At 36.9% G+C, this 22,355-nt stretch overlaps 1 protein-coding gene across 1 annotated transcript in view; it reads right to left on the reverse strand.

Annotated features, from left to right (window-relative positions):
• The window catches only part of LOC100477359 (A disintegrin and metallopeptidase domain 3), a 92,089-nt gene that overhangs the window by 30,665 nt on the left and 39,069 nt on the right, over nt 1–22,355 (reverse strand). The window contains exons 6-9 of the mRNA XM_034647777.1: nt 17,793–17,891; nt 16,031–16,226; nt 15,481–15,571; nt 15,036–15,225 (exon numbers count right to left, since the gene is read on the reverse strand). Of these exons, the coding sequence (XP_034503668.1) occupies nt 15,036–15,225; nt 15,481–15,571; nt 16,031–16,226; nt 17,793–17,891 (576 nt within the window). The remainder of the gene's footprint in view (nt 1–15,035; nt 15,226–15,480; nt 15,572–16,030; nt 16,227–17,792; nt 17,892–22,355) is intronic.

Here is a 22,355-nt window from a genome sequence, read left to right on the forward strand (position 1 = left end):
GGTTTTTCTCAGGTTATCTGATAGAGTATCCACTATATGATAAACAGTCTCAAAAATTATTTTCTATTACCATTAACCTATTATCATCATAAAGGACAGAATATCAGCTTGTTCATTAACTGAAAGGGCTCTGATGAAGCCAGCAAGAATAAAGAATGTTGGACAAGCCAGCATTACCTGTTCACAAAACCATCTTCATTCTAGTTCTCCTTAAACATTATCACGAGGCAATAATAAACTAGTCATATTTCACTGGGTTGTCTTTAGGGAAAAAACAATCCAGGGAAAGTTAAGACCCATGCTTCTCTTACAACTTCCTTCAAGTAAACAGTTTCTAGCTGGTTCCTTTCTAATGACAGCAAAAGCAAGAGACACTATAAAAGTACTTAGAATGGGGCAATGGTTGGGGTGATGTTTTGAATATAAGCTAATCTAGGAGACTTCCTTCTTTGAACAAGAGACACAAATAGTGTCCCAGAAGCAGTCACAACATGGTTCAAAGAAAAGGAAAAACAACAACAACAGCATAAGTAAAGACATATTTCCTAAAGAGAAATGCCTGGATTATATAAGCATATTTTCTTATAGTCCCAGGTATGAGTAAGAAAAAGGCAGTTAATTTTATATATTTATTCAATGATTAGTTTATCTAACTTTTGACAATTACCTGCCCAAACATACTGCTCTTCAAGTTTAAAATGAATGTGCTGAGGTGTGTTTATTTTCCCTACCCTACCTTTGTGAGCTAGAAATCACTTCGATAAAATATTCTCCTAACTCTTACAAATGAAAAATAGATTATAAATAAAAAAAAGCTTTCTATCACATCCAATCTTAAAAAAACTTGCATTGTTGAAATAATGCTTATCTAACCATGCAATTTACTTTTTGCTCAGTATATCACAGTATTAAATACATACATTTCATTTAGAATTTTGTTACCATTAATACGAGACATACTTTCCATATTAATAAATAAGATATAAAGCCTCCCCTCTCTCCCTCTTTCTCTTCTTATTTATCAAGATAATTTTTACAAAGGACCCACATTTAATGACAATGAGGTAAAGAAGTCTTTCCTTTCCAACCACTCTGAAATCAAATGAACAATGAGAATAACAAATGAAAATATAGTATATCTTTGATGAATTTTTTAAATAACCACAGAAGAATTCAAATTCAAATTCACACGCATGGCACTCACAATAGCTCTCCTCTTCCTCATTAATGTGAGTAAAGGAGAATCAGAACAAGGCAATTAGAAGATGAGAGATTTAAGAACTTCCTGGGATTTCAAAATAAAATGAAGGCCACTGATGGATAAAATGAAGCTAGGAAGCAACCTCATCAAATACAATGGTAAAGGAGAGAGCCTGGTTGATCAGCCTCACAATGCTCTGGGGGATCTGCAGCCTCAGGGTAATAAGGAAAAGCAGAGGAGGAAGAGCCAAAAGGGCAGGTTGGGCAGGGAGGCTAAAATGTGGAATTATCCATGGAAGTGTCCGCAAAACCACAGAAGTAGGTCAGCTCTCATATTCACTACTGACCTCTCCTTTCTCTCAATTATAAAATGAAGTCAACACAACACTTTTATCCCCAGGGAGAAAATTTAGAAAGGTATTTTGTTTCCTAAAGCAATTGAATTAATGATGACTGTAGAATTTGGGATTTTCAAGTGGTCAGTCTATCCTCTAGGAGAGTCACTATCCAGTTAAACTATTGAAAGTACCACGGCCTAAATGGCTAGTTCCCAAGTGAAGACTGTCATTTGACAAATCCTTGTCACCTGGGAAAGGCTGTCAGGTTGTTGTTGTTATTTTTTTAATTAAAAATAATGTGGGAGTAAAAATCATGCCAACTTAAAGCTCCTACTGAACCAAGTAGGAAAAGTCAGTCTCCCTCCCTCCTTTTCTTCCCTTCCCTTCCTCTTCCCTTCCCTTCCCTTCCCTTCCCTTCCCTTCCCTTCCCTTCCCTTTCCTTCCCTTCCCTTCCCTTCCCTTCCCTTCCCTTTCTTTCCTTTTCTTCCTCTCTCACTCCTTTCTTTGTTCTCCCTCCATGGGGACATTGGCCAGTTGGGCATAGGCTAATGATCAGACTTTCCCAGGCAGAGAATCCCTGGAGAAATGATCTCTAAAGCTTGTAGTGGTCATATAGGGTAGTGAGACAAACCAGCATGACAATCCGCTGTGGCATTTTTATGCGAGTCCTCATATGCTTTTATTTCAACTGTTGTCTTTATAATTGTATTTTCCCTGTAGGTAAGATGCTGTTTCACTCTCACTAGTTTTTTAATTTTTGTTAATTTAATTATGCTGTATCCTACTGTGAATTTTAATGGGTTCATCCTATATGATATTTTTTTAATTTTCGTTAAAAAATATCCTATATGATATTTTAATTTTTGTTAATTTAATTATGCTGTATCCTACTGTGAATTTTACTGGGTTCATCCTATATGATATTCTTTCAGCTTCTCGCATTTTTAGGCTTATGCCTTTTGGCAAATCTGAAAACTTTCAAGGCGTTATTACCTCAAATACTTTTCCATTCTTAAACTCTTTCTCCTATCCTTCTAGAATGACAATGTCATGGATATTATTTTGTTATAATCTCACAGGTCTCTTAGGCTCTATTCATTGATTTTTGGTCTACTTTCTGTTATTCAGATTGGGTATTTTCTATGGTTCTATCCTCAGCTTTACTGATTCTTTACCCTGTCCGCTCCATTCTGCTCCTGAGCCTATCACTTAGTTTTCTATATTATTATATTTTTTTTTCTAAAATTTCTACTTGGTTCTTTTTTATGTCTTCTCTCTGTATGCTGAGAGTTTATGTTGTTTCTTTCTCTTTTTAAATTTAAATTCAATTAGGCAACACATGGTACATTTCAGATGTACTTTCTGTTGTTTCATTAGTGGTTTCAAGCACATTTGTAATTGTTCTTAAAAGAATGTAAAGCAGCCATCCTTAGCATATTTTAAGTATATGGGTATCATCCTGGTGTTATCTTGGTGTCAGTGTTTTGTTTTGTTCTATTTCAAGTTGAGGTTTTCCTGGTTCTTGGTATGAAGAGTGGTTTTTGAATGAAACTAGATATTTTGAGTTTTATGTTAGGAGATTCTGAATCCAGTTTAAATCTGTTTTAACAGTTTCTGTTAGAGCTCTAGAGGGAAGACAAGGGACATTGCCTCATTATTGCCAGGTAAGGTTGGAAGTATAGATTTCACGAATACTTGAGATGAGAAGGCCTCCTAAATTACTGCAAGGGTCAAGGAAGGACAGACACCATTGGGCTCTGCTCATACCACCCTGTGAGAGAGAAGGTATGCCCACAATTTTTTCTATGTTGTTTGAAGTAGAACAGTTATTATTTAAAAGTGTACTGTTTGCTAGACTGCTTCTTTTGCTAAGAAGTCAGGATTTCCTTGATGACTTCTTTTTGTCTGTTCCATTTGGCATTTCTGAGTTGCTAGCTTTTCTGACACACAGCTTGGGATACATGAAGCAAAAAGAAAAGGGAACTCATTGCTATGTTGTTCCTTGGGTTCTGTAGTCCCTGCCTGGTCTTTCTCTCTTCAGCTTTCAGAGTCTTCTTATGTTTGCTTTACATTAAAATTTTTTTTTAACTGTACATAGTGGAAAAGTATGTCTGGTGCATCTTTCTGGAACCACAAATCTCTATCTAGTCATTTTTAATCATCACATAATACATTTATCAATATTCTCCTTTATATGTAACTCATTTTGTAGTGTTTAAGAAATCTTTGAGTGTACCAGACACTAAATTTTCTTTGAGCTCTTCATTAAAACATTTTGATCTGCAATTCTTCTGAAATGATACTTTCTATTTTAGTCTAGAGGTCAATTGATCTATCCTGATGGCAATGTTGCAATGGTTTAATTACTTCAACTTTACAATAAGGGTTGATATATAGTAGTATGAATTTCCAGTTTCCATTTTCTTCTTTAAAATTACATTGACCATGGGGTGCCTGGGTTCCCTAGTTGGTGTGTCTGCCTTTGGCTCAGGTCATGATCTCAGGGTCCTGAGATCCAGCCCTGCATCTGGTTCCATGCTTAACGGGGAGTCTGCTTTTTCCTTTCCCTCTATCTCCATACCTCTGCCCCCCCCCCAGGCTCTCTTTCTCTCTCTCTCTCAAATAGATAAATAAAATCTTTTAAAAATGTTAAAAATTACATTGACTATATTTTATTTCTGCCCTTTGAATTTTCAAGTAAATCTTTGGGTCAATTTTTCTGTCTCCACCAGCAAGACATCCTCACTCCACCAAAAATAAAAATAAATAAATAAAACAAAAACCTGCTGGGAGTTTGATTCCTTATGGTATCAATTCATCAACTGATTTTGAGAACACTGACATCATAGCAACATTAAGTCTTCCAAGAAATGAGGGTGGTTTATCGCTCTCTTTATGTAGATCCCTGTTTAGTAATGCTTTGCACTACTTGCAGTTGTCAGTGTAGAAGTTGTCTTGCATTTCTTTTATTTAGTCTTCCTAGGTTATAAATGCTTTTAAATGTTATCGATGCCACAATATCATGCTAGGACTCCTTCTAAAAACTTCATTTTTACCTACTTCCAAAGCTGGAATTTCAAAGACACAAAGTCACAGTGCTGCTACAATCTGGGCTTGGGAAGGACCAGCAAGGCAACTTAAGCCAAAAAACACAATCTACATCTTAGTAAAAAGCGCAATCCGCAAAATTTCCATGTGCAATCCAAACCATAGGTTTGATTTCTCACTCACTATATCGGAAATATATGGCCACATCATTAAAAATTATTCACAAATGTCGCTGTACACAGAAATGTAGTGTTCTGTTATTCATCTGACCAACCTACAGTTGGCATTTAATGTGTCTTTGTTTTATTCTCTATTGTAAGTCACTTCATAATTGGTCTATATAGATTTATATTTCCTAATATTTAAAAATTAATTTATTATTACATTAGAAATGCATTAAAAAGTATGTCAGCATATTAACTCTTTACACATTTTTTTTCTTAAGTAGGCTCCATGTCAAGGACAGAGCTAGAACTGATGACCCTGGGATCAAAACCCAAGCTGAGATCATGACTCATATGCCTAACTGAGTGACCCAGCCAGACACCACACTCTACACATTTATAAATCACTTTCCAGAAAGCTAATTTATACTTGTTTTAGGATGATAATAAGTTATCCTTCTCACCATGAAATATTATTTTCAGTGCCCAAATAACACAAAAATAATGGTTGGAAATTCATTTGCTTTGTATTTATTTAATAACAAGTTAGGTGGAACATTTTCATATTCCTTTGTCATATGTTCAATTTCATGAGATTTTTTGCACTGATATATATTGGGGTGTGTTTGTGCAAATGCACATATACATAATTTACACATATACTGTTAGATATATATGTATATATAAAAATATTATGATATATGTTATGTAGTGTTTTCTTTGACACCAGCTGGGTGTCCAACAATTCCAAGTGACTCAATTATGACACTATTTGGAGTTAAAATCACATTCCACAACTTAAAAACTCGGTGCCACAAGACTCACTCCATTTCAGATACCAGATGCAAATCCCAGAACACATGTACTTGTGACCATCTGGCTATAAATTGGAGGTTCCCATGGCCCCCTGCTCAGGTTTGATAATTTGCTTATTTGGCTCACAGGACTCAGGAAACAATTTTACTTATGTTTACCAGTTTATTATAAAGCATACAACTCATCAAGAGCTAAATGGAAGAAATGCATATATTGGGTGTCAGAGGGCAAAGGAAGATGTCATAGTGTCCAGGACATCTGTAAACATCTCATCATTGCAGGAAGTTGATTTGTTCACCAACTTAGAAAGTCTCTGAATCTCAATGTTCAAAAGTTTTTTTATCAAGTTCAATCTCCAGCCACACCACTTTTCCTACTTAGAGGTCTGTAAGTGCAGATAAAATTTCAATTCTCTAATCATTTGGTCTTTTTGATAACCAGCCTCACCCTAAAGCAATCTAGAGGTTCCACCCTAAGTCACCTCATTAGCATAAACTCAGGTTTGGTTGGAAGCAGACAAATAAGAAAAACATTCCTATCACACAGGAAGTTCCAAGGAGATTTAGATGCTCTATGCCAGAAACCAGGGACGCAGACCAAATTATATGTATTTTATTTTATATTATTTTATTATTTTATTTTAGTTTAGTTATGTTAGTCACCATACAGCAAAACCTGCCCTCCTTACTACCCATCATGGGACTAACCCATCCCCCCACCTGCCTCCTCCCTGAAAACCTCAATTGGTTTCCCAGAGTCCATAGTATCTCATGGTTCATCTCACCCTTTAATTCCCCCGTTCATTTTTCCTTTCCTCTCCTAACATCCTCCATGCTATTCCTTATGTTCCACATATAAGTGAAATCATATGGTAATTGTCATTCTCTGATTGATTTATTTCACCCAGCATAACACCCTCCAGTTCCATCCATGTTGACGCAAACGGTGGGTATTCATCCTTTCTGATGGCTGAGTAAAATTCCACTGAATATATGGACCACATCTTCTTTATCCATTCGTCTGTTGAAGGGCATCTCGGCTCCTTCCACAGCTTGGCTATTGTGGACAATGCTGGTATGAATATTGGGGTGCATGTGCCCCTTCTTTTCACTACATCTGTATCTTTGGGGTTCATATCCATTAGTGCAATTGCTGGGTCATAGGGTAGCTCTATTTTTAACTTTCTGAGGAACCTCCATACTGTTTTCCAAAGTTTTTGTACCAACTTGCATTCCCACTGACAGTGTAATAGGGTTCTCATCTCTCCACATCCTCTCCAACATTTGTTGTTTCCTGCCTTGCCAATTTTTGCCATTCTAACAGGTGTAAGGTGGTATCTCAATGTGGTTTTGATTTAAATTTCCCTGATAGCTAATGATGTTGAACATTTTTTTGTGTGTCTTTTAGCCATTTGTATGTCTTCTTTGGAGACGTGTCTGTTCATGTCTTCTGCCCATTTTTTGACTGGATTGTTTTTTGGGTGTTGAGTTTGAGAAGTTCTTTATAGATCTTGGATAGCAGCCCTTTAAATGTAGTGTCATTTGCAAATATCTTCTCCCATTCTGTGGGTTGCCTCTTTGTTTTGTTGACTGTTACCTTCACTGTGCAGAAGCTTTTTATCTTGATGAAGTCCCATAAGTTCATTTTTGTTTTTGTTTCCCTTGCCTTTGGAGACATGACTTGAAAGAAGTTACTGTGGCCGATGTCGAAGAGGTTAGTGTATATGTTCTCCTCTAGGATTTTGATGGATTCCTCTCTCACCTTGACTCTTTCATATATTTAGAGTTTATCTTTGTGTATGGTTTAAGAGAATAGTCGAGTTTCATTCCTCTGTATATACCTCTCCAATTATCCCAGCACAATTTACTGAAGAGACTGTCCTTTTTCCATTGGATATTTTTTCCTGCTTTGTCAAAGATTAGTTGACTGTAGACTTGAGAGTCCAATTCTGGGCTCTCTGTTCTGTTCTATTGATCTATGTGTCTGGGTTTTTTTTGTTTGTTTGTTTGTTTTTTTGTCAGTACCATGTTGTTTTGGTGATCACAGCTTTGTAATATACTTTGAATTCAGGCAATGTGATGCCCCAGCTTTGTTTTTCTTTTTCAACATTTCCTTGGTGATTCAGGGTCTTCTCTGGTTCCATACAAATATTAGAATAGTTTGTTCCAGAACGTTGAAAAATGCCATTGGTATTTTGATTAGGATGGCATTGAAAGTATAGATCTCTCTGGGCAGTACAGACATTTTAACAAAGTTTATTCTTCTGATCCATGAGCAAGGAATGCTTTTCCATTTTTTTGTGTCTTCTTATATTTCTTTCATAAGTTTTCTGTAGTTTCTAGAGAATAGGTCCTTTACCTCTTTGGTTAGGTTTATTCCAAGGTATCTTATGCTATTTGGTGCTATTTTAATGGAATCAACTCCCTAATTTCTTTTTCTGTAGTTACATTGTTAGTGTATAGGAAAGGAACTGATTCCTGTGCATTGATTTTCTATCCGGCCACATTACTGAATTGCTATATGAGTTCTAGTAATTTGGGGGTGGAGTCTTTGGGGTTATCCACATAAAGTATCATGTCATCTGTGAAGAGAGAGTTTTTGACTTCTTGTTTGCCACTGTGAATACATTTTATTTCTTTTTGTTGTCTGATTGCTGAGGCTAGGACTCCTAGTATGATGCTGAACATTAGTGGTGAGAGTGGGCATCCTTGTCATGTTCCTGATCTTAAGGGAAAGGCTTTCAGCTTTTCCCCATTGAGAATGACATTCGCTGTGGTCTTTGCATAGATGGTTTTTATGAAATTGAGGAATGTTCCCTCTATGCCTACACTCTGAAGAGTTTTAACAAGGAAAGGATGCTGTATTTTGTCAAAGGCTTTTTCTGCATCCATTGAGACATCCATATGGTTCTTGTCTCTTTTCTTATTAATGTGTTCTCTCGCTCTGATTGAATAGAGAATGTTGAACCACACTTGCATACCAGGGATAAATCCCACCTGGTTATGATGGATAATCCATTTAATATAATGTTGAATCCTGTTAGCTGGGATCTTGAGTATTTTGGGGTCCATATTCATGAGGGAAATTGGTCTGTAATTCTACTTTTTGGTGGGGTCTTTGCCTGGTTTGGGAATCAAGGTAATGCTGGCCTCATAGAATGAGATTGGAAGTTTTCCTTCTGTTTCTATTTTTTGAATAGCTTCCGGAGAATAGGTATTATTTCTTCATTGAATGTTTAGTAGAATTCCCCAGGGAATCCATCAGGCCCTGGACTCGTTTTTTGGGAGGTTTTTGATGACTGCTTTAATTTCATTACTGGTTATCGGTCTATTTGGATTGCCCATTTCTTCCTGTTTCAGTCTTGGTAGTTTATAGGTTTCCAGGAAGGCCTCCATTTCTTCCAGGTTGCTTAATTTACTGGCATATAGTTGTTGATAATAATTTCTAATAATTGTTTCTATTTCCTTGGTGTTAGTTGTGATCTCTCCCATTTCATTCATACTTTTATTAATTTGTGTCTTTATTTATTTATTTATTTATTTATTGGATAAGTCTGGCCAGTGGTTTATTGCTCTTATTAATCCTTTCAAACAATCAGCTTCTAGTTTCATTGATCTGTTCTCCTATTCTTCTGTTCTCTATTTCATTGATTTCTGCTCTAATATTTATTATTTTTCTTCCCTGCTTCGTTTAGGCTTTATTTGCTGTTCTTTCACCAGCTCCATTAGGTATAAGTTTAGTTTGTGTATTCAGGATTTTTCTATTTTTTGAGTGAGGCTTGGATGGCTATGTATTTCCCCCTTAGGACTGCCTATGCATTATCCCATAGGTTTTGGACCAATGTGTTTTCAATCTCATTGTTTTCCATTAATTGTTTAAGTTCTCTTTAAGTTCCTGGTTGACCCAAACGTTCTTAAGCAGGATGGTCTTTCGCTTCCAAGTGTTTGAATTTCTTTTTTTTTTTCTTTTTTTTTTTTAATTTTATTTTATTATATTATGTTAATCACCATACAGTACATCCCCAGATTCCGATGAAGTTTGATGCTTCATTAGTTGCGTATAACACCCAGTGCACCATGCAATACGTGCCCTCCTTACTACCCATCACCAGTCTATCCCCTTCCCCCACCCCCTCCCCTCTGAAGTCTTCAGTTTGTTTCTCATAGTCCATAGTCTCTCATGTTTCATTCCCCCTTCTGATTACCCCCCTTTTCTTTATCCCTTTCTTCCCCTACCGATCCTCCTAGTTCTTATGTTCCATAGATGAGAGAAATCATATGATAATTGTCTTTCTCTGCTTGACTTATTTCACTTAGCATTATCTCCTCCAGTGCCGTCCATGTTGCAGCAAATGTTGAGAATTCGTTCTTTCTGATAGCTGAGTAATATTCCATTGTATATATGGACCACAGCTTCTTAATCCAGTCATCTGTTGAAGGGCATCTCGGCTCCTTCCATGATTTGGCTATTGTGGACAATGCAGCTATGAACATTGGGGTGCATATGGCCCTTCTCTTTACTACGTCTGTATCTTTGGGGTAAACACCCAGTAGTGCAATGGCTGGGTCATAGGGTAGTTCAATTTTTAACTTTTTAAGGGACCTCCACACTGTTTTCCAGAGTGGCTGTACCAACTTGCATTCCCACCAACAATGTAGGAGGGATCCCCTTTCTCCACATCCTCTCCAACAATTGTTGTTTCTTGCCTTGTCTATCTTTGCCATTCTAACTGGCGTAAGGTGGTATCTCAGTGTGGTTTTGATTTGAATTTCCCTGATGGCTAATGATTTTGAACATTTTTTCATGTGTCTGTTAGCCATTTGTATGTCTTCATTGGAAAAGTGTCTGTTCATATCTTCTGCCCATTTTATGATTTGTTTATTTGTTTCTCGTGTATTGAGTTTGAGAAGTTCTTTGTAGATCTTGGATACCAGTCCTTTATCTGTGGTGTCCTTTGCAAATATATTCTCCCATTCCGTGGGCTGTCTCTTAGTTTTTTTGACTGTTTCCTTGGCTGTGCAGAAGCTCTTTATCCTGATAAAGTCCCATAAGTTCATTTTATCTTTTATTTCTCTTGCCTTTGGAGATGTGTCGTGAAAAAGGTTGCTCTGGCCGATGTCATAGAAGTTGTTGCCTATGTTCTCCTCTAGAATTTTGATGGATTCCTGTCTCACATTGAGGTCTTTCATCCATTTGGAGTTTATTTTTGTGTATGGTGTGAGAGAGTGGTCAAGTTTCATTCTTTTGCATGTAGCTGTCCAATTTTCCCAGCACCATTTATTGAAGAGACTGTCTTTTTTCCACCGGATGTTTTTTCCTGCTTTATCAAAGATTAGTTGCCCAAAGAGCCGAGGGTCCATTTCTGGGTTCTCTATTCTGTTCCATTGGTCGATGTGTCTGTTTTTGTGCCAGTACCATGCTGTCTTTGTGATCACAGCTTTGTAGTACAGCTCGAAATCCGGCATTGTGATGCCCCCAGCTTTGTTTTTCCTTTTCAACAGTTCCTTGGAGATTCGGGGCCTTTTCTGGTTCCATACAAATTTAAGGACTATTTGTTCCAGTTCTTTGAAAAATGTCCTCGGTATTTTGATCGGGATAGCATTGAAAGTGTAGATTGCTCTGGGTAGCATGGACATTTTAACTATGTTAATTCTTCCAATCCATGAGCATTGAATTTCTTCCAAATTTTTTCTTGTGAATGAGTTGTGATTGAGTTCCAGTTTTAAAGCACTGTGTTCTAAGATTACGCAGGGAATAATCTCAGTCTTTTGGTATCAGTTGCGACCTGATTTGTGACCCAGTATGTGGTCTATTCTGGAGAAAGTTCCATGTGCCTTCGAGAAGAATGAGTATTCTGTTGTTTTAGGGTGGAATATTCTGTATATATCTGTGCGATCCATTGGTCCAGGGTGTAATTCAAAGCCCTTGTTTCTTTGTTGATTTTATGCTCAGATGATCTGTCTATTGCTGAGAGTGAAGCATTGAGATCCCCCACCATTAACGTATTATTATCAATATGTTTCTTTATTCTGGTTAACAGATGGCTTATGTAGTTGGCTGCTCCCTTGTTGGGACCATAGATATTTACAATTGTTAGATACTCTTGTTGGATACACCCTTTAAGAATGGTATAGTGTCCTTCTGTATCTCTAACTACAATCTTCAGCTTAAAGTCTAATTTATCTATGATGAGAATTGCTACTACAGCTTTCTTTGAGGTCTGTTGGCATGAAAAATTGTTCTCTATTCCCTCACTTTCAGTCTGGAGATATCTTTAGGTTCAAAATGAGTCTCTTGTAGACAGCATACAGATAGGTCATGTCTTTTTATCCAATCTGCAACCCTGTGCCATTTCATGGGAGCATTTAGGATGTTCACATTGAGAATGATTATTGAACAATAGAATTTTATTGTCATTGTGTTCTCTGTAAAGTCATTGTTTCTATAGATTGTCTCTGTAAATTTCTGTTCTATATCATTCTTGGGGTCTTTCTCCTTTTACAGAAAACCCTCTTAATAGTTCTTGCAGGGCCGGCTTGGTGGTCACATATTCTTTCAGTTTCTGCCATTCTTGGAAGCACCTTGTCTCTCCATCCATTCTGAATGATGCCTTGTTGGAGATAGTATCCTTGGCTTTATGTTCTTCTCACTTAGTGCTTTGCATATGTCTTGCCAGCCCTTTCTGCCTTGCCAGGTCTCTGTGTACAGGTCTGCCATTATTCTGATGTTCCTTCCTCTGTACATTAAGAAATCTCTTCCCCCTCACCGCTATCTAGATTGTTTCCTTGGATCTAAGATTTGCAAATTGTACTATTATATGTTATAGTGTCAATCTGTTCTCATTGATTTGGGGAAGGGTCCTTTCTGCCCCTTGGACATGAATGCTTATTTCCTTCCCCAGACTAGGGGAGTTTTCTGCTATAATTTGCTCAAATATATCTTCTAGACCCCTCTCTTTCTCCACCCCTTCAGGGATCCCAGTAATTCTGATATTGGAATGTTTCATTGAGTCATTAATCTCTCTCAGTTTGATCCATTGGGTTTAAATCTGTTTTTCCTATGCTGCCTCAGTTTCCTTCTTTTCTATCATCTTTTCCTCTAGCTCACTAACTTGTCCTTCTGCCTCATTTTCCCTGGCAGTCAGATTATCTAGTTTAGATTGAATTTTATTCATAGCATTTTTAAGTTCATTTTGATTAGATTTCATTACTGCCCTTAGAGATTCTATATGGTCATTAATATTTTTCTCAAGCCTAGATATCACCTTCATAATTTTTACTCTGAAGTCTATTTCTGACATCTCGGTTATATCCATGTCCATTAGTTCTGTGGCAGAGGCTACAGTCTCTGCTTCTTTTCTTTGTTGGTGGTTCCTTCTTTTAGTCATTCTGTTGAGGGGTGGTTGAGGGAATGCACAGAGTACAAAGTACTAAGCCCAACCCAAGCAAGATGCAACTGTTTTATAGGGACCTTACGGTTGTCAGGCTCTTGTTCTTCCAGCCTGTCTTCTGGCAGAGGGACCTGCAGTGCTGATACTCTGGCATCCCTGTTTGGGCAGAGTTGCCCTACCCCCTGTGGGTGGGGTGGGCTCTGTGAAAACTGGTTTTGGAGGGCTTTTGTTCTCTGGTGGCTTTCCCTGGCAGCTTTCCATGTCTCTTCTGAGAGTCAGAGCAGAAGTGACCACATCCAAACCTCTGTCTCAGAACAGAGATTTCACAGTTTGCTCTTCACAAGCTCTCCAGGCCACACAGTCTCCGTTTCTGTCTGTGCAGCTAAACACAGCAGTCTCCTGACTTGTGCACCCCACAGCAGCACTCCCAGCTATCACTCCCAGGGCAGGGCGCGTCTCTGCCCTTTGTGCTTCTAAAACCACAAGCCACCCCCAGTTCTCATGTGTGCCCCCGTAGCTCCAGATTTCAGTCTTGGGGCTGCCCTAATTCCTTTCCCTGCCACTACAGGTCTGCAAGTCTTTGCCCGGTACCCAGCACAGACCTTGCCTTCCCCGTGCAAGTTCACAGAGGCTCCATCCCCCTTCTGTCTATCTTCTGATATCTGCCCACAGATTCACAGCTTCCAGCTTCATACCTCAAGACCAACTTCCAGAGATATTCTGTTTGTAGAGATCCAGATATAGCTTCTTACATCTCAGGCTGATTTCTTTAGGTATTCTGAATGGTCTGGTTAGATTTCCATCTCATTTCAGGGGACAGGTTGAAACAGGGTTCCCTGCTTCTCCATCATCTTTTTTCCTCCCTTCTATGTGGATTTCTTGAGTATTGATGATGTACAACAAATTGTCCTAGGGGACCAGCTGGATGTCCCAGCAGCAGTGGGAGGTCCTGAGCCAGCAGACCAAATTATTTTTGTGTTATACCACACACACGCACACACACACACACATGCACCCACTCAACCACCATTTTAGTGTATATTAATGATTAAATAAGTTAATAAATTTATGTATTTACTCCATCATAGTTACAGTAATTATTTTTTCAGTTTAAATTATCTTTGAAAGGATGACATATTACAATATAGTGTAGTCAGTTACTAGTATGTTCCTCTGCAACTACATCATCATTTTTATGTCAGAATAAACATCTCAAGTTTACTAGTTACTTCCATTTTCCTCTTTATTTCCATTTCTTAAAATACTATATCTCAATGTAAATATTTTAATTAAAATGTGAGATAATTGTGTCCTTTTCTTCCTTTGGTCAATTTTTTAATGGTACTGGTTTTAAAATATTTTATTCTGCTTCTGAAAATTTTTAAGAAAAAAAATAAACAAAGCTAAAACTCCATTTTATTATTGTGTCTTGAGGAAAGGCCAAGTTTTTAACACATATATATATTATGCCTTTGGAGGAAGAATTAGGCAAGATGGCCAATGAGCAAATAAATGTTTTAGTTTCATTACAATCAAATTAATTATCCTTGCCACTTACAGAAAGATGAAATTCTTGGCTTTTTTGGCTTTTCTTTGTTGTTCTTTAGTCAGGTTGTTCTGACCTAGTGTCTTGGTGTATTATCCGTTCTTTTTTGTTATTCGTTTACACAAATTTTTTGAAGATCAGATCCTGGCCTAACAGAGGGACTTAGATTCTCAAGTCTGAGAAAACAAGTTTAAATATAGCAAAATTTATAATAAAACAATGTAGTGGAGCAATAGAAATTCCGATGTTTGAATCATAAGATCATGATACACTAACCAAAATTTGTAACACTAATTATAAATGAAAACTCTTTAGGTGTCTCTCCTTCTTTCTCTCTCCCCAGGAGGAACAGTTCTCTAACTAGTGTAGATTCAGTATGTCCATGGGAGGAAGTGAGTCAAGGGTTTTTCCAGACTGCTATCTTGGACCTTATCCTCTCTCTTTTTTCTCTCTCTCTCTCTCATGCACAAGCACTTACATACACAGACACTCAGATACACACATATATGGAATCAAGTAAAATTTTTATTTACCTTATTTACTCCACACATAGTGCCATTGTTCATTCTGGTAGCATCCTCAAGTAAACCTTTTGTTTCAGGTCTTAAATACCCTGACAAACAGATATGGCCTCCAAGGTAAGTATACTGAACATCATAATCTACTACTGATACTATTTTTGAATGTGTCCAGTGACAAACTATCTTTCCACAGAGGATACTCCTGGCAATAAAAGGCAGAAAAAAAGCTCATATGTCACTTAGAGACACAATATGTTAAGTAAATAACTGTTCAAAACATGAAGAGAATTCAAAATATTACTCAGATCATAACATCAAAGTTATTCAGAACACACATCATCTTATAAAGTATAACAAATTCATCTGTATATATGAGATCCATCTCTCATTTGTATTAACTTATTTTTGAACACACACACATGCGCATTTGAAAAAGGAAAGTTATCTAAATACACACCCAAAATTACATCCCAGTTTTCCACAGTTTCCAAAAGAATCTGCTTGAAAATTCACTTCTTGTGTACATAGATAAGTAGAAACTTTAGCAACTGAAAATATAAAGTTACAATTACTCATCTTAATAAAAATTTATATAGGGACATTTAGACAATAGCAGTGCTCAGTCAGTGTTATCTACTATAAACTTTTAGTGTCATCTACTGGCCATAAAAGGAGAAACGCTAAAAACTACCCACTTGAGAATAGGAAAATTATATCATAGGCAGAAATGATTAAGAAAGCAGTCATTTGCTCTCTTATCTACAATTCTAATATTCTACTCTTCTTTGCACCAATCACCTGAAATTTGATTAATACATTTTTTTTGTCCTGTACTTATTACGTCTATTTTGCCTCTTTACATAGTTCAATGGCACATTGATTCACAATTTCAATTTCAAATTAGAATTTACACAAACAAAACCATTTATGATGGCTATTGGGTGGATTACTGACTTTAGAAAAATACAGTTTGAAAATGAACCCCAGAAAAAAGATACAACTATTACATTTTCCAAATAATTTTGCACACTGTGCATCTGGATCTTGGCACACTCCTTCAAAGCAATAGGCAGTCTTATTATTGCATGGTTCTAAATCAGCAGATTTCACATCAGGTACACAAGCTGTAGATGATCCATTGCAATATTCTGGAAAATCACATGGATCTGTCATTTTCCTACATAAACGTCCTCTTTCTGCTATCTGTGAGACAAAGACAAATCGGTATTTTTTAAAGTAGTAAACCAAAAAATGTAAAAAAACTTAAGCAGAAGTGGTGTATTTCTGTCACTTCAATTATTATTACATTTTTACTTAAAGTCAAATTATGAATTCACTTAAAACTCCAGAGAAATAGATTGGAAAAAACCCAAATGTGAATCAGTGGATGAATAGATTAACAAATCATGATATATTCATACAATGGAATATTTTCAGCCACTTAAAGGAGCACTGATACATATGCTCCAAGGTGGATGAAACTTCAATGCTATGTTCAGTGAAGAAAGCCAGACACAACAGCTCACGTATTCTATACTTTTACTTATATGAAATACCCAGAATAGGTTACTCCAGACAGAAGAAAATTGATGATTGCCAGGGACTGAGGGGAAGGGAGAAAGGAGAACATGGGTTTAAAGGACTAGGAGTCTCCTGTTTGAGTGAAGAACATGTTTTGGAACTAGGTAGAGGTGGCAGTTGCACGACATTGTGAATGTACTGAATGCCACTAAGTTGTTCACCTGAAGAGGGCAAGTGTTATGGTACATGATTTTCACCCTAATGTTTTTAAAGGCTCTGCCAAATGTAGGAATTATCCCGTGTCTAAGGGAAGGGCAAGGGACTGTGTAGAAAAGCTTTTGTGCTCAATCTTGCTGATTTGGAGACAAAGGCCAAGATGAGAGCCCTGGTGAAGGGAAGAGAGACAAGGTTTATTGACAAGTAGGCTTGCCTCTATATTTGTGCTTGAAGACAAGTGACCACTGGCTTCAATAACTAGCACATAGAATGAAGAAGAGCACACATAGAACGAAGTAGAATGACGTTAGAAGGTATTTCATTGACAGAGAACCTGGCAATTCTGAAATCTGGCAATCAAAATCTCTAATTATCAGCTTCTATAATTGTCATGGACTCCTGAACGTGACACAGAAAAGGCAAGGTGCTACAATGAAGTGATCCCCAAAAGACAAATCTTACTCAGTCTCTTTCAGGTCTGGTTATAAAGGAAAATTGAATGGAAAACTTCCCAAGGGAAGTCAAGGATTCAATCTACTTCTGGGACCAGGAGTTCTTGCAAAGTTAAATCTCAGCATCAGACATGCTACATGCTGCTGACTATTTTACTTGGACCCCTGTTATGCCATTCTCAAAATGAGATTATTATTGTTTATTTATTCAAACGTTGTATGTCAACTGTGTGTTGGATGGCTTATTTGTAATTTTGTCATAAGTTGCTTGATCATGAAGAGCTAAATTCAGGTATGACCAAGAGGAATTCATAGTGTCCAAATAATCTGGAATTAATATTGAATAATAACTGGATGGGGCCAGAGTAGATTAAAAATAATGCAGTGAAAAGCACAGCTAAGGAGGTTGAAAAAGATTTAAAGATATCCTCAGAACGTGGAAATCAACTATGTATGAATCAGATATACAGAGTTACATTTTTGAAAGTTGTGTAAAAAAGTTTTAAAAATGCTACAAAAATGAACACACAAGAACACAAAAAATTATGGAAGGAAATCATGTAGTATTTTGAAAGCTTACCAGACAAGTTTTTCTATCACAGCATGGTCCATTGCCACACTCTGCATATCCAATCAGAGTACAATCTACAGGATTACAACATTTTTTATGAGTGCATTCCTACAAGCGAATATAAGAGTTACATAATAGGAATCTTCAATCAAATAAATAATTGTATTTATTGTCAAAATATACAAAATATTTCACCAAGTTAATTACTTGCGGAATACTTTTCTATTTTACCAAACCTCCTCAAGATACCATCTTGGGAATACATAACAATTTATGCATGTGACAAAAATACAGAGATTCTAAATTATAATGTCTTATTATCATAAATAATGTTTCAAAGAAAAAAGTTTATTGTTATCTTTTTGCCTCTAAGACCTTATATTAAACATTAATTCTGAAATTATTACATAATAGAGCACAAAAATATTAATAACTCTTCATAATATACTATTTTCTTCTTTCCAAATAGTAAACGAGTGATGCTTCACAAGACTGATAGTAATGTTTAAAAATTAGTAAAGTGGATAGGCAAAAATAACTTTATATTTGTTTCAATATTATTATTTTTATTACTCATGTGCTGAAAATTTTACATATTTGCACATTACGATTTATTTTGTATATCTGTGTCTATATTTCTGTTGATGAATTCCTCTATTTCCTTTATTTATACGCTTTTTATTAATTATATTAAATCCTAGCCAACAACATATTATCACTACATTTTAAAATTTGTCATGACAATTTACTTTTTCTTTTCTCTGATAACTTCTTGATATTGTCATATTGTAAAAACCATAATCCGGATTTTTCTGGTTTTGTTCTTTACGTTTATGGATAAAACTTTACTCCGTCCTGACCCCACTAAATAGTGAGTTTATAGTATGTGCGTAAAATGTTAGTGTTATATATACGTATTCATTTATTTTTATTTTACATTGAATTTTTTTATTTGAGTATAGTTCACAGAATGTTACATTCATTTCAGGTGTACAACTTTGTGCTTTGACAAATTTATGCATTATGCTAGGTCAATAAGTGTAGCTACCATAAGTCCCCATACATCATTCTAATAATATTATTGACTATATTCCTTATGCTGTGCCTTTTATTCCTGTAACTTATTCATTCCATAACAGGAAACCTATACCTCTCTTTCCCCATCACCGATTTGCCCAACCATTCACCATCCACCCCTCCAGGAACCATCAGTTTGTTCTCTGTATTTATAGGTCTGATTTTGCTTTCTGCTTATGTATTTGGCTTTTTTTTTTTTTTTAGAATTCACTTATGAGTGCAATCATATGATATTTGTATTTCTCAGACTGACTGATTTCCCTTAAAAAATGACCTCTAGGTATAGCCATGTTGTCTCAAATGGAAGAATCTCAGCCTGTTCCACAGCTGCATAATATCCCATTGTGTGTGTGTGTGTGTGTGTGTGTGTACACCATTTTTCTTATCCATTCATGCACTGATGGACACTTAAATAGCTTCCATATCTTGGCTTTTGTAGATAATGTTGTGATAAATGTAGGGATATATGTATCTTTTTGAATTAGTGTTTTTGTTTTCTTCGGGTAAATGATAGTGGAATTATTGGATCATATGAATTTCTATTTTCAATTTTTCAAGGTACCTCCAAACTGTATTTCACAGTGCTTGCACCAATATAAATTCCTACTAACAGTGTACAAGTGTTCCTTTTTCTCCACATCCTCACCACTATTTGTTTTTTCTTGTCCTTTGGATTTTTACCCATTCTTTCTGGTGTAAGGTGATATGTCATTGTGACTTTGATTTGCATTTCCCTGATGATTACTGATGTTGAGCATCTTTTCATGTGTCCGTTGGCCATCTGGATGTCTTTGGAAAAATGTGTATTCCACTTTGTATCAGATTTTTTTTTTTTTTGGAGTTGAGTTATATAAATTCTATATATATTTTGGATACTAACCCCTTATCAGATGTATCACTTGCAAATATCTTGTCCCATGAATAGGTTACCTTTTTGGTTTTTTTCTTTATTTTAATTCCAGTATAGTTAACATACCATGTCATATTAATTTCACATTCCATACATCACCCAGTACCTATCATGACAAGGGCACTCCTTAAGCCCCAGCACCTATTTAATTCATCCCCTCACGACCTCCCTTCTGCTAAACATCTGTTTCTTCTATTTAGTTAAGAGTCTGTTTCTTGGTTTTCAAGGATGTGAAGTAAGGGGAACTTTTTTTTATGCACTCTGACACCTCTGTCTCTTAATTGTTTAGTCCACTTATATTCAAAGTAATTATTGATAGGTAGGTATTTATTACCATTTTGTTACTTGATTTATGGTTGTTTTCGTAGCTTTTCTCTGATCTCTTCTTCTCTTTATCTCTTCCATGGCTTGTTGGTGTTCTTTAGTGATATACTTGAATACCTTACTCTATTTTTGGCATATGTATTACTGCTTTTTGATTTGTAGTTACTATTCAATTTATATATAACATCTTCTGCAATTAGCAGTCTATATTAAACTGATGGTCACTGGATTTTGAACTCATTCTTTACTCCTCCCCCCTACACATTTCAGATATTTGGTATCATATTTTATATCTTTTTATTTTATGAATACCTGGATTGACTTTTACAGAAACACTTATTTTTACTGCTTTACTGTTTTTTTCTTCTTCATGTTCTTACTTATGGTCTTTCCTTTTCATTTGAAGGGACCTCTTTAATATTTCTTATAAAGCTGGTTCAGTGATTATGAAATCCTTTAGTTTTTGATTGAGAAAGTGCCTCTCCTCTATTCTGAATGATTGCCTTGCTGTATAGAGTATTCTTGGATACGATTTTTCCCTCAGCACCTTGAATACATCATGCCACTCCCTTCTGGTCTATGAAACTCCAGCTGAAAAATCACCTTCTAGCCTTATGTTGTTTCCTTTGTATGTAACTGTCTTTAATTCTCTTGTAACCTTTCAAATTCTTTATCATTATTTTTTGCCATTTTAATTACTATGTGTCTTGGGATGGACTTCTTTGGGTTGAATTGGTCAGGGGGTCTCTCTCCCTCCTGAAACTGGATGCCTGTCTCCCTCCCCAGATTTAGAAAGTTTTCAGCTATTATTTCTTCAAGTATATTGTCAGCCGCCCTTTCTCTCTCTTCCCCTTCTGGGATCTCTAAAATGTGGATGTGATAATCCTTGATGGAGTCACTGAGTTCTCTAGGCGTATTCTCATCATCCTGTATTTGTTGGTCACTCCCTTGTTCAGCTTGATTGCTTTCCGTTCTATCCTCTAGGTCACTGATACATTCCTCTGCTTCCTGTAACCTACTATTTAATCCATTCATGTATTTTAAATTTCATTTATTGAGTTCTTCATCTCGGATATGTTATTTTGTATCTCTTCGTCCAGGGTCTTACTGATGTCCTCCACTTTTTTCTGAAGTCCAGTGAGTATCTTTAGAACCATTAAATTCTCTATCAGGCATATTACTTATTTCTGTGTCATTTAGATCTCCTGCTGTGATTTTGCCATGTTCTTTCATTTGGGACAAATTCCTCTATCTCATTTTGTCTACCTCTCTGTTTCTGTGTGTTAGGAAAGTCATCAATATCCTTTGCTCCTGAAAGTAGTAGCCTTATGAAATAGAAGAGATCCTGCAGCGCCCTGCAGTGCAGTGTCCTCTGTTCACTAGAACCTGGCACTTCAGAAGAGTCTCCTATGTGTGTTGCTTCTGTCCCGCTATTGTGTCTGAGTATCTTTTCCTTTCAGTCCAGATTTCTGTACTGATTCTCTGTCTGTTGTGGGTTGTGCTTGTTCTTTGTGGTGTTAAGAAAACCCAGGTAGTCTAGCTGTCAAGGTCATAACAGCAGGAGGGCTCACAGTGGGGTGGTGGTCTTAGCAAAATTTGCACTGAGCTGCTAGTCCTAGGCCTAGATCCCCCCAAAATACAGCAGTGGCCAGGGGCATGGTGCATATTAGTGGCAGCATCCAGTGCTCAGTGTGTATGGCTGCCAAGGTGGCCAGGATCACGTGGTGGCTGGCCACCGTGTGAGGCATCTGTGAGCACAGGGGCTGGGCACAGAACAAGGTGGTGGCTGGATAAGGCACTCACAGCATTAGCAAAATTTGTGTTGAACCAGTAGTCTGCTGAACCCAAAGCAGAGCGGTGACTAGGTTAGCAGCAGCAGATGGGGATGCAGTGTGGTGTCCCTCTCAATCGGATGGAGGCCCCCAAATGTGGGACAATGATTGGGTGAAAACCAATGATTGGGCAGTGAAAGGATTCACCCAAAGCAGAACAAAGGAGGTAGAAGTTTATTGAATACACTGGGAGGAATGGGGGAGGGGGGAATACACAGCAAAGGAGAGGCTGTCTGCAACAAGGCAGTGGGTGGGGACCATATTTAAAGTGGGAAGGTGAGGAGGTCTTTTGGTAAGTGTGCCTAGTTCTAACTACCGTATTGGTTAGTTAGGGCCTCTGGATGTTTTGAGGTGGGTCACCTGATGGGCCTGGCTGTATTCAGCCAGGTGGTCGCTGTGGGCCCTTTCTACGTTCCATTGTATAAGACT

Source organism: Ailuropoda melanoleuca, chromosome 18 (genome assembly GCF_002007445.2).
Source record: "Ailuropoda melanoleuca isolate Jingjing chromosome 18, ASM200744v2, whole genome shotgun sequence".
Taxonomy (NCBI): Eukaryota; Metazoa; Chordata; class Mammalia; order Carnivora; family Ursidae; genus Ailuropoda; species Ailuropoda melanoleuca.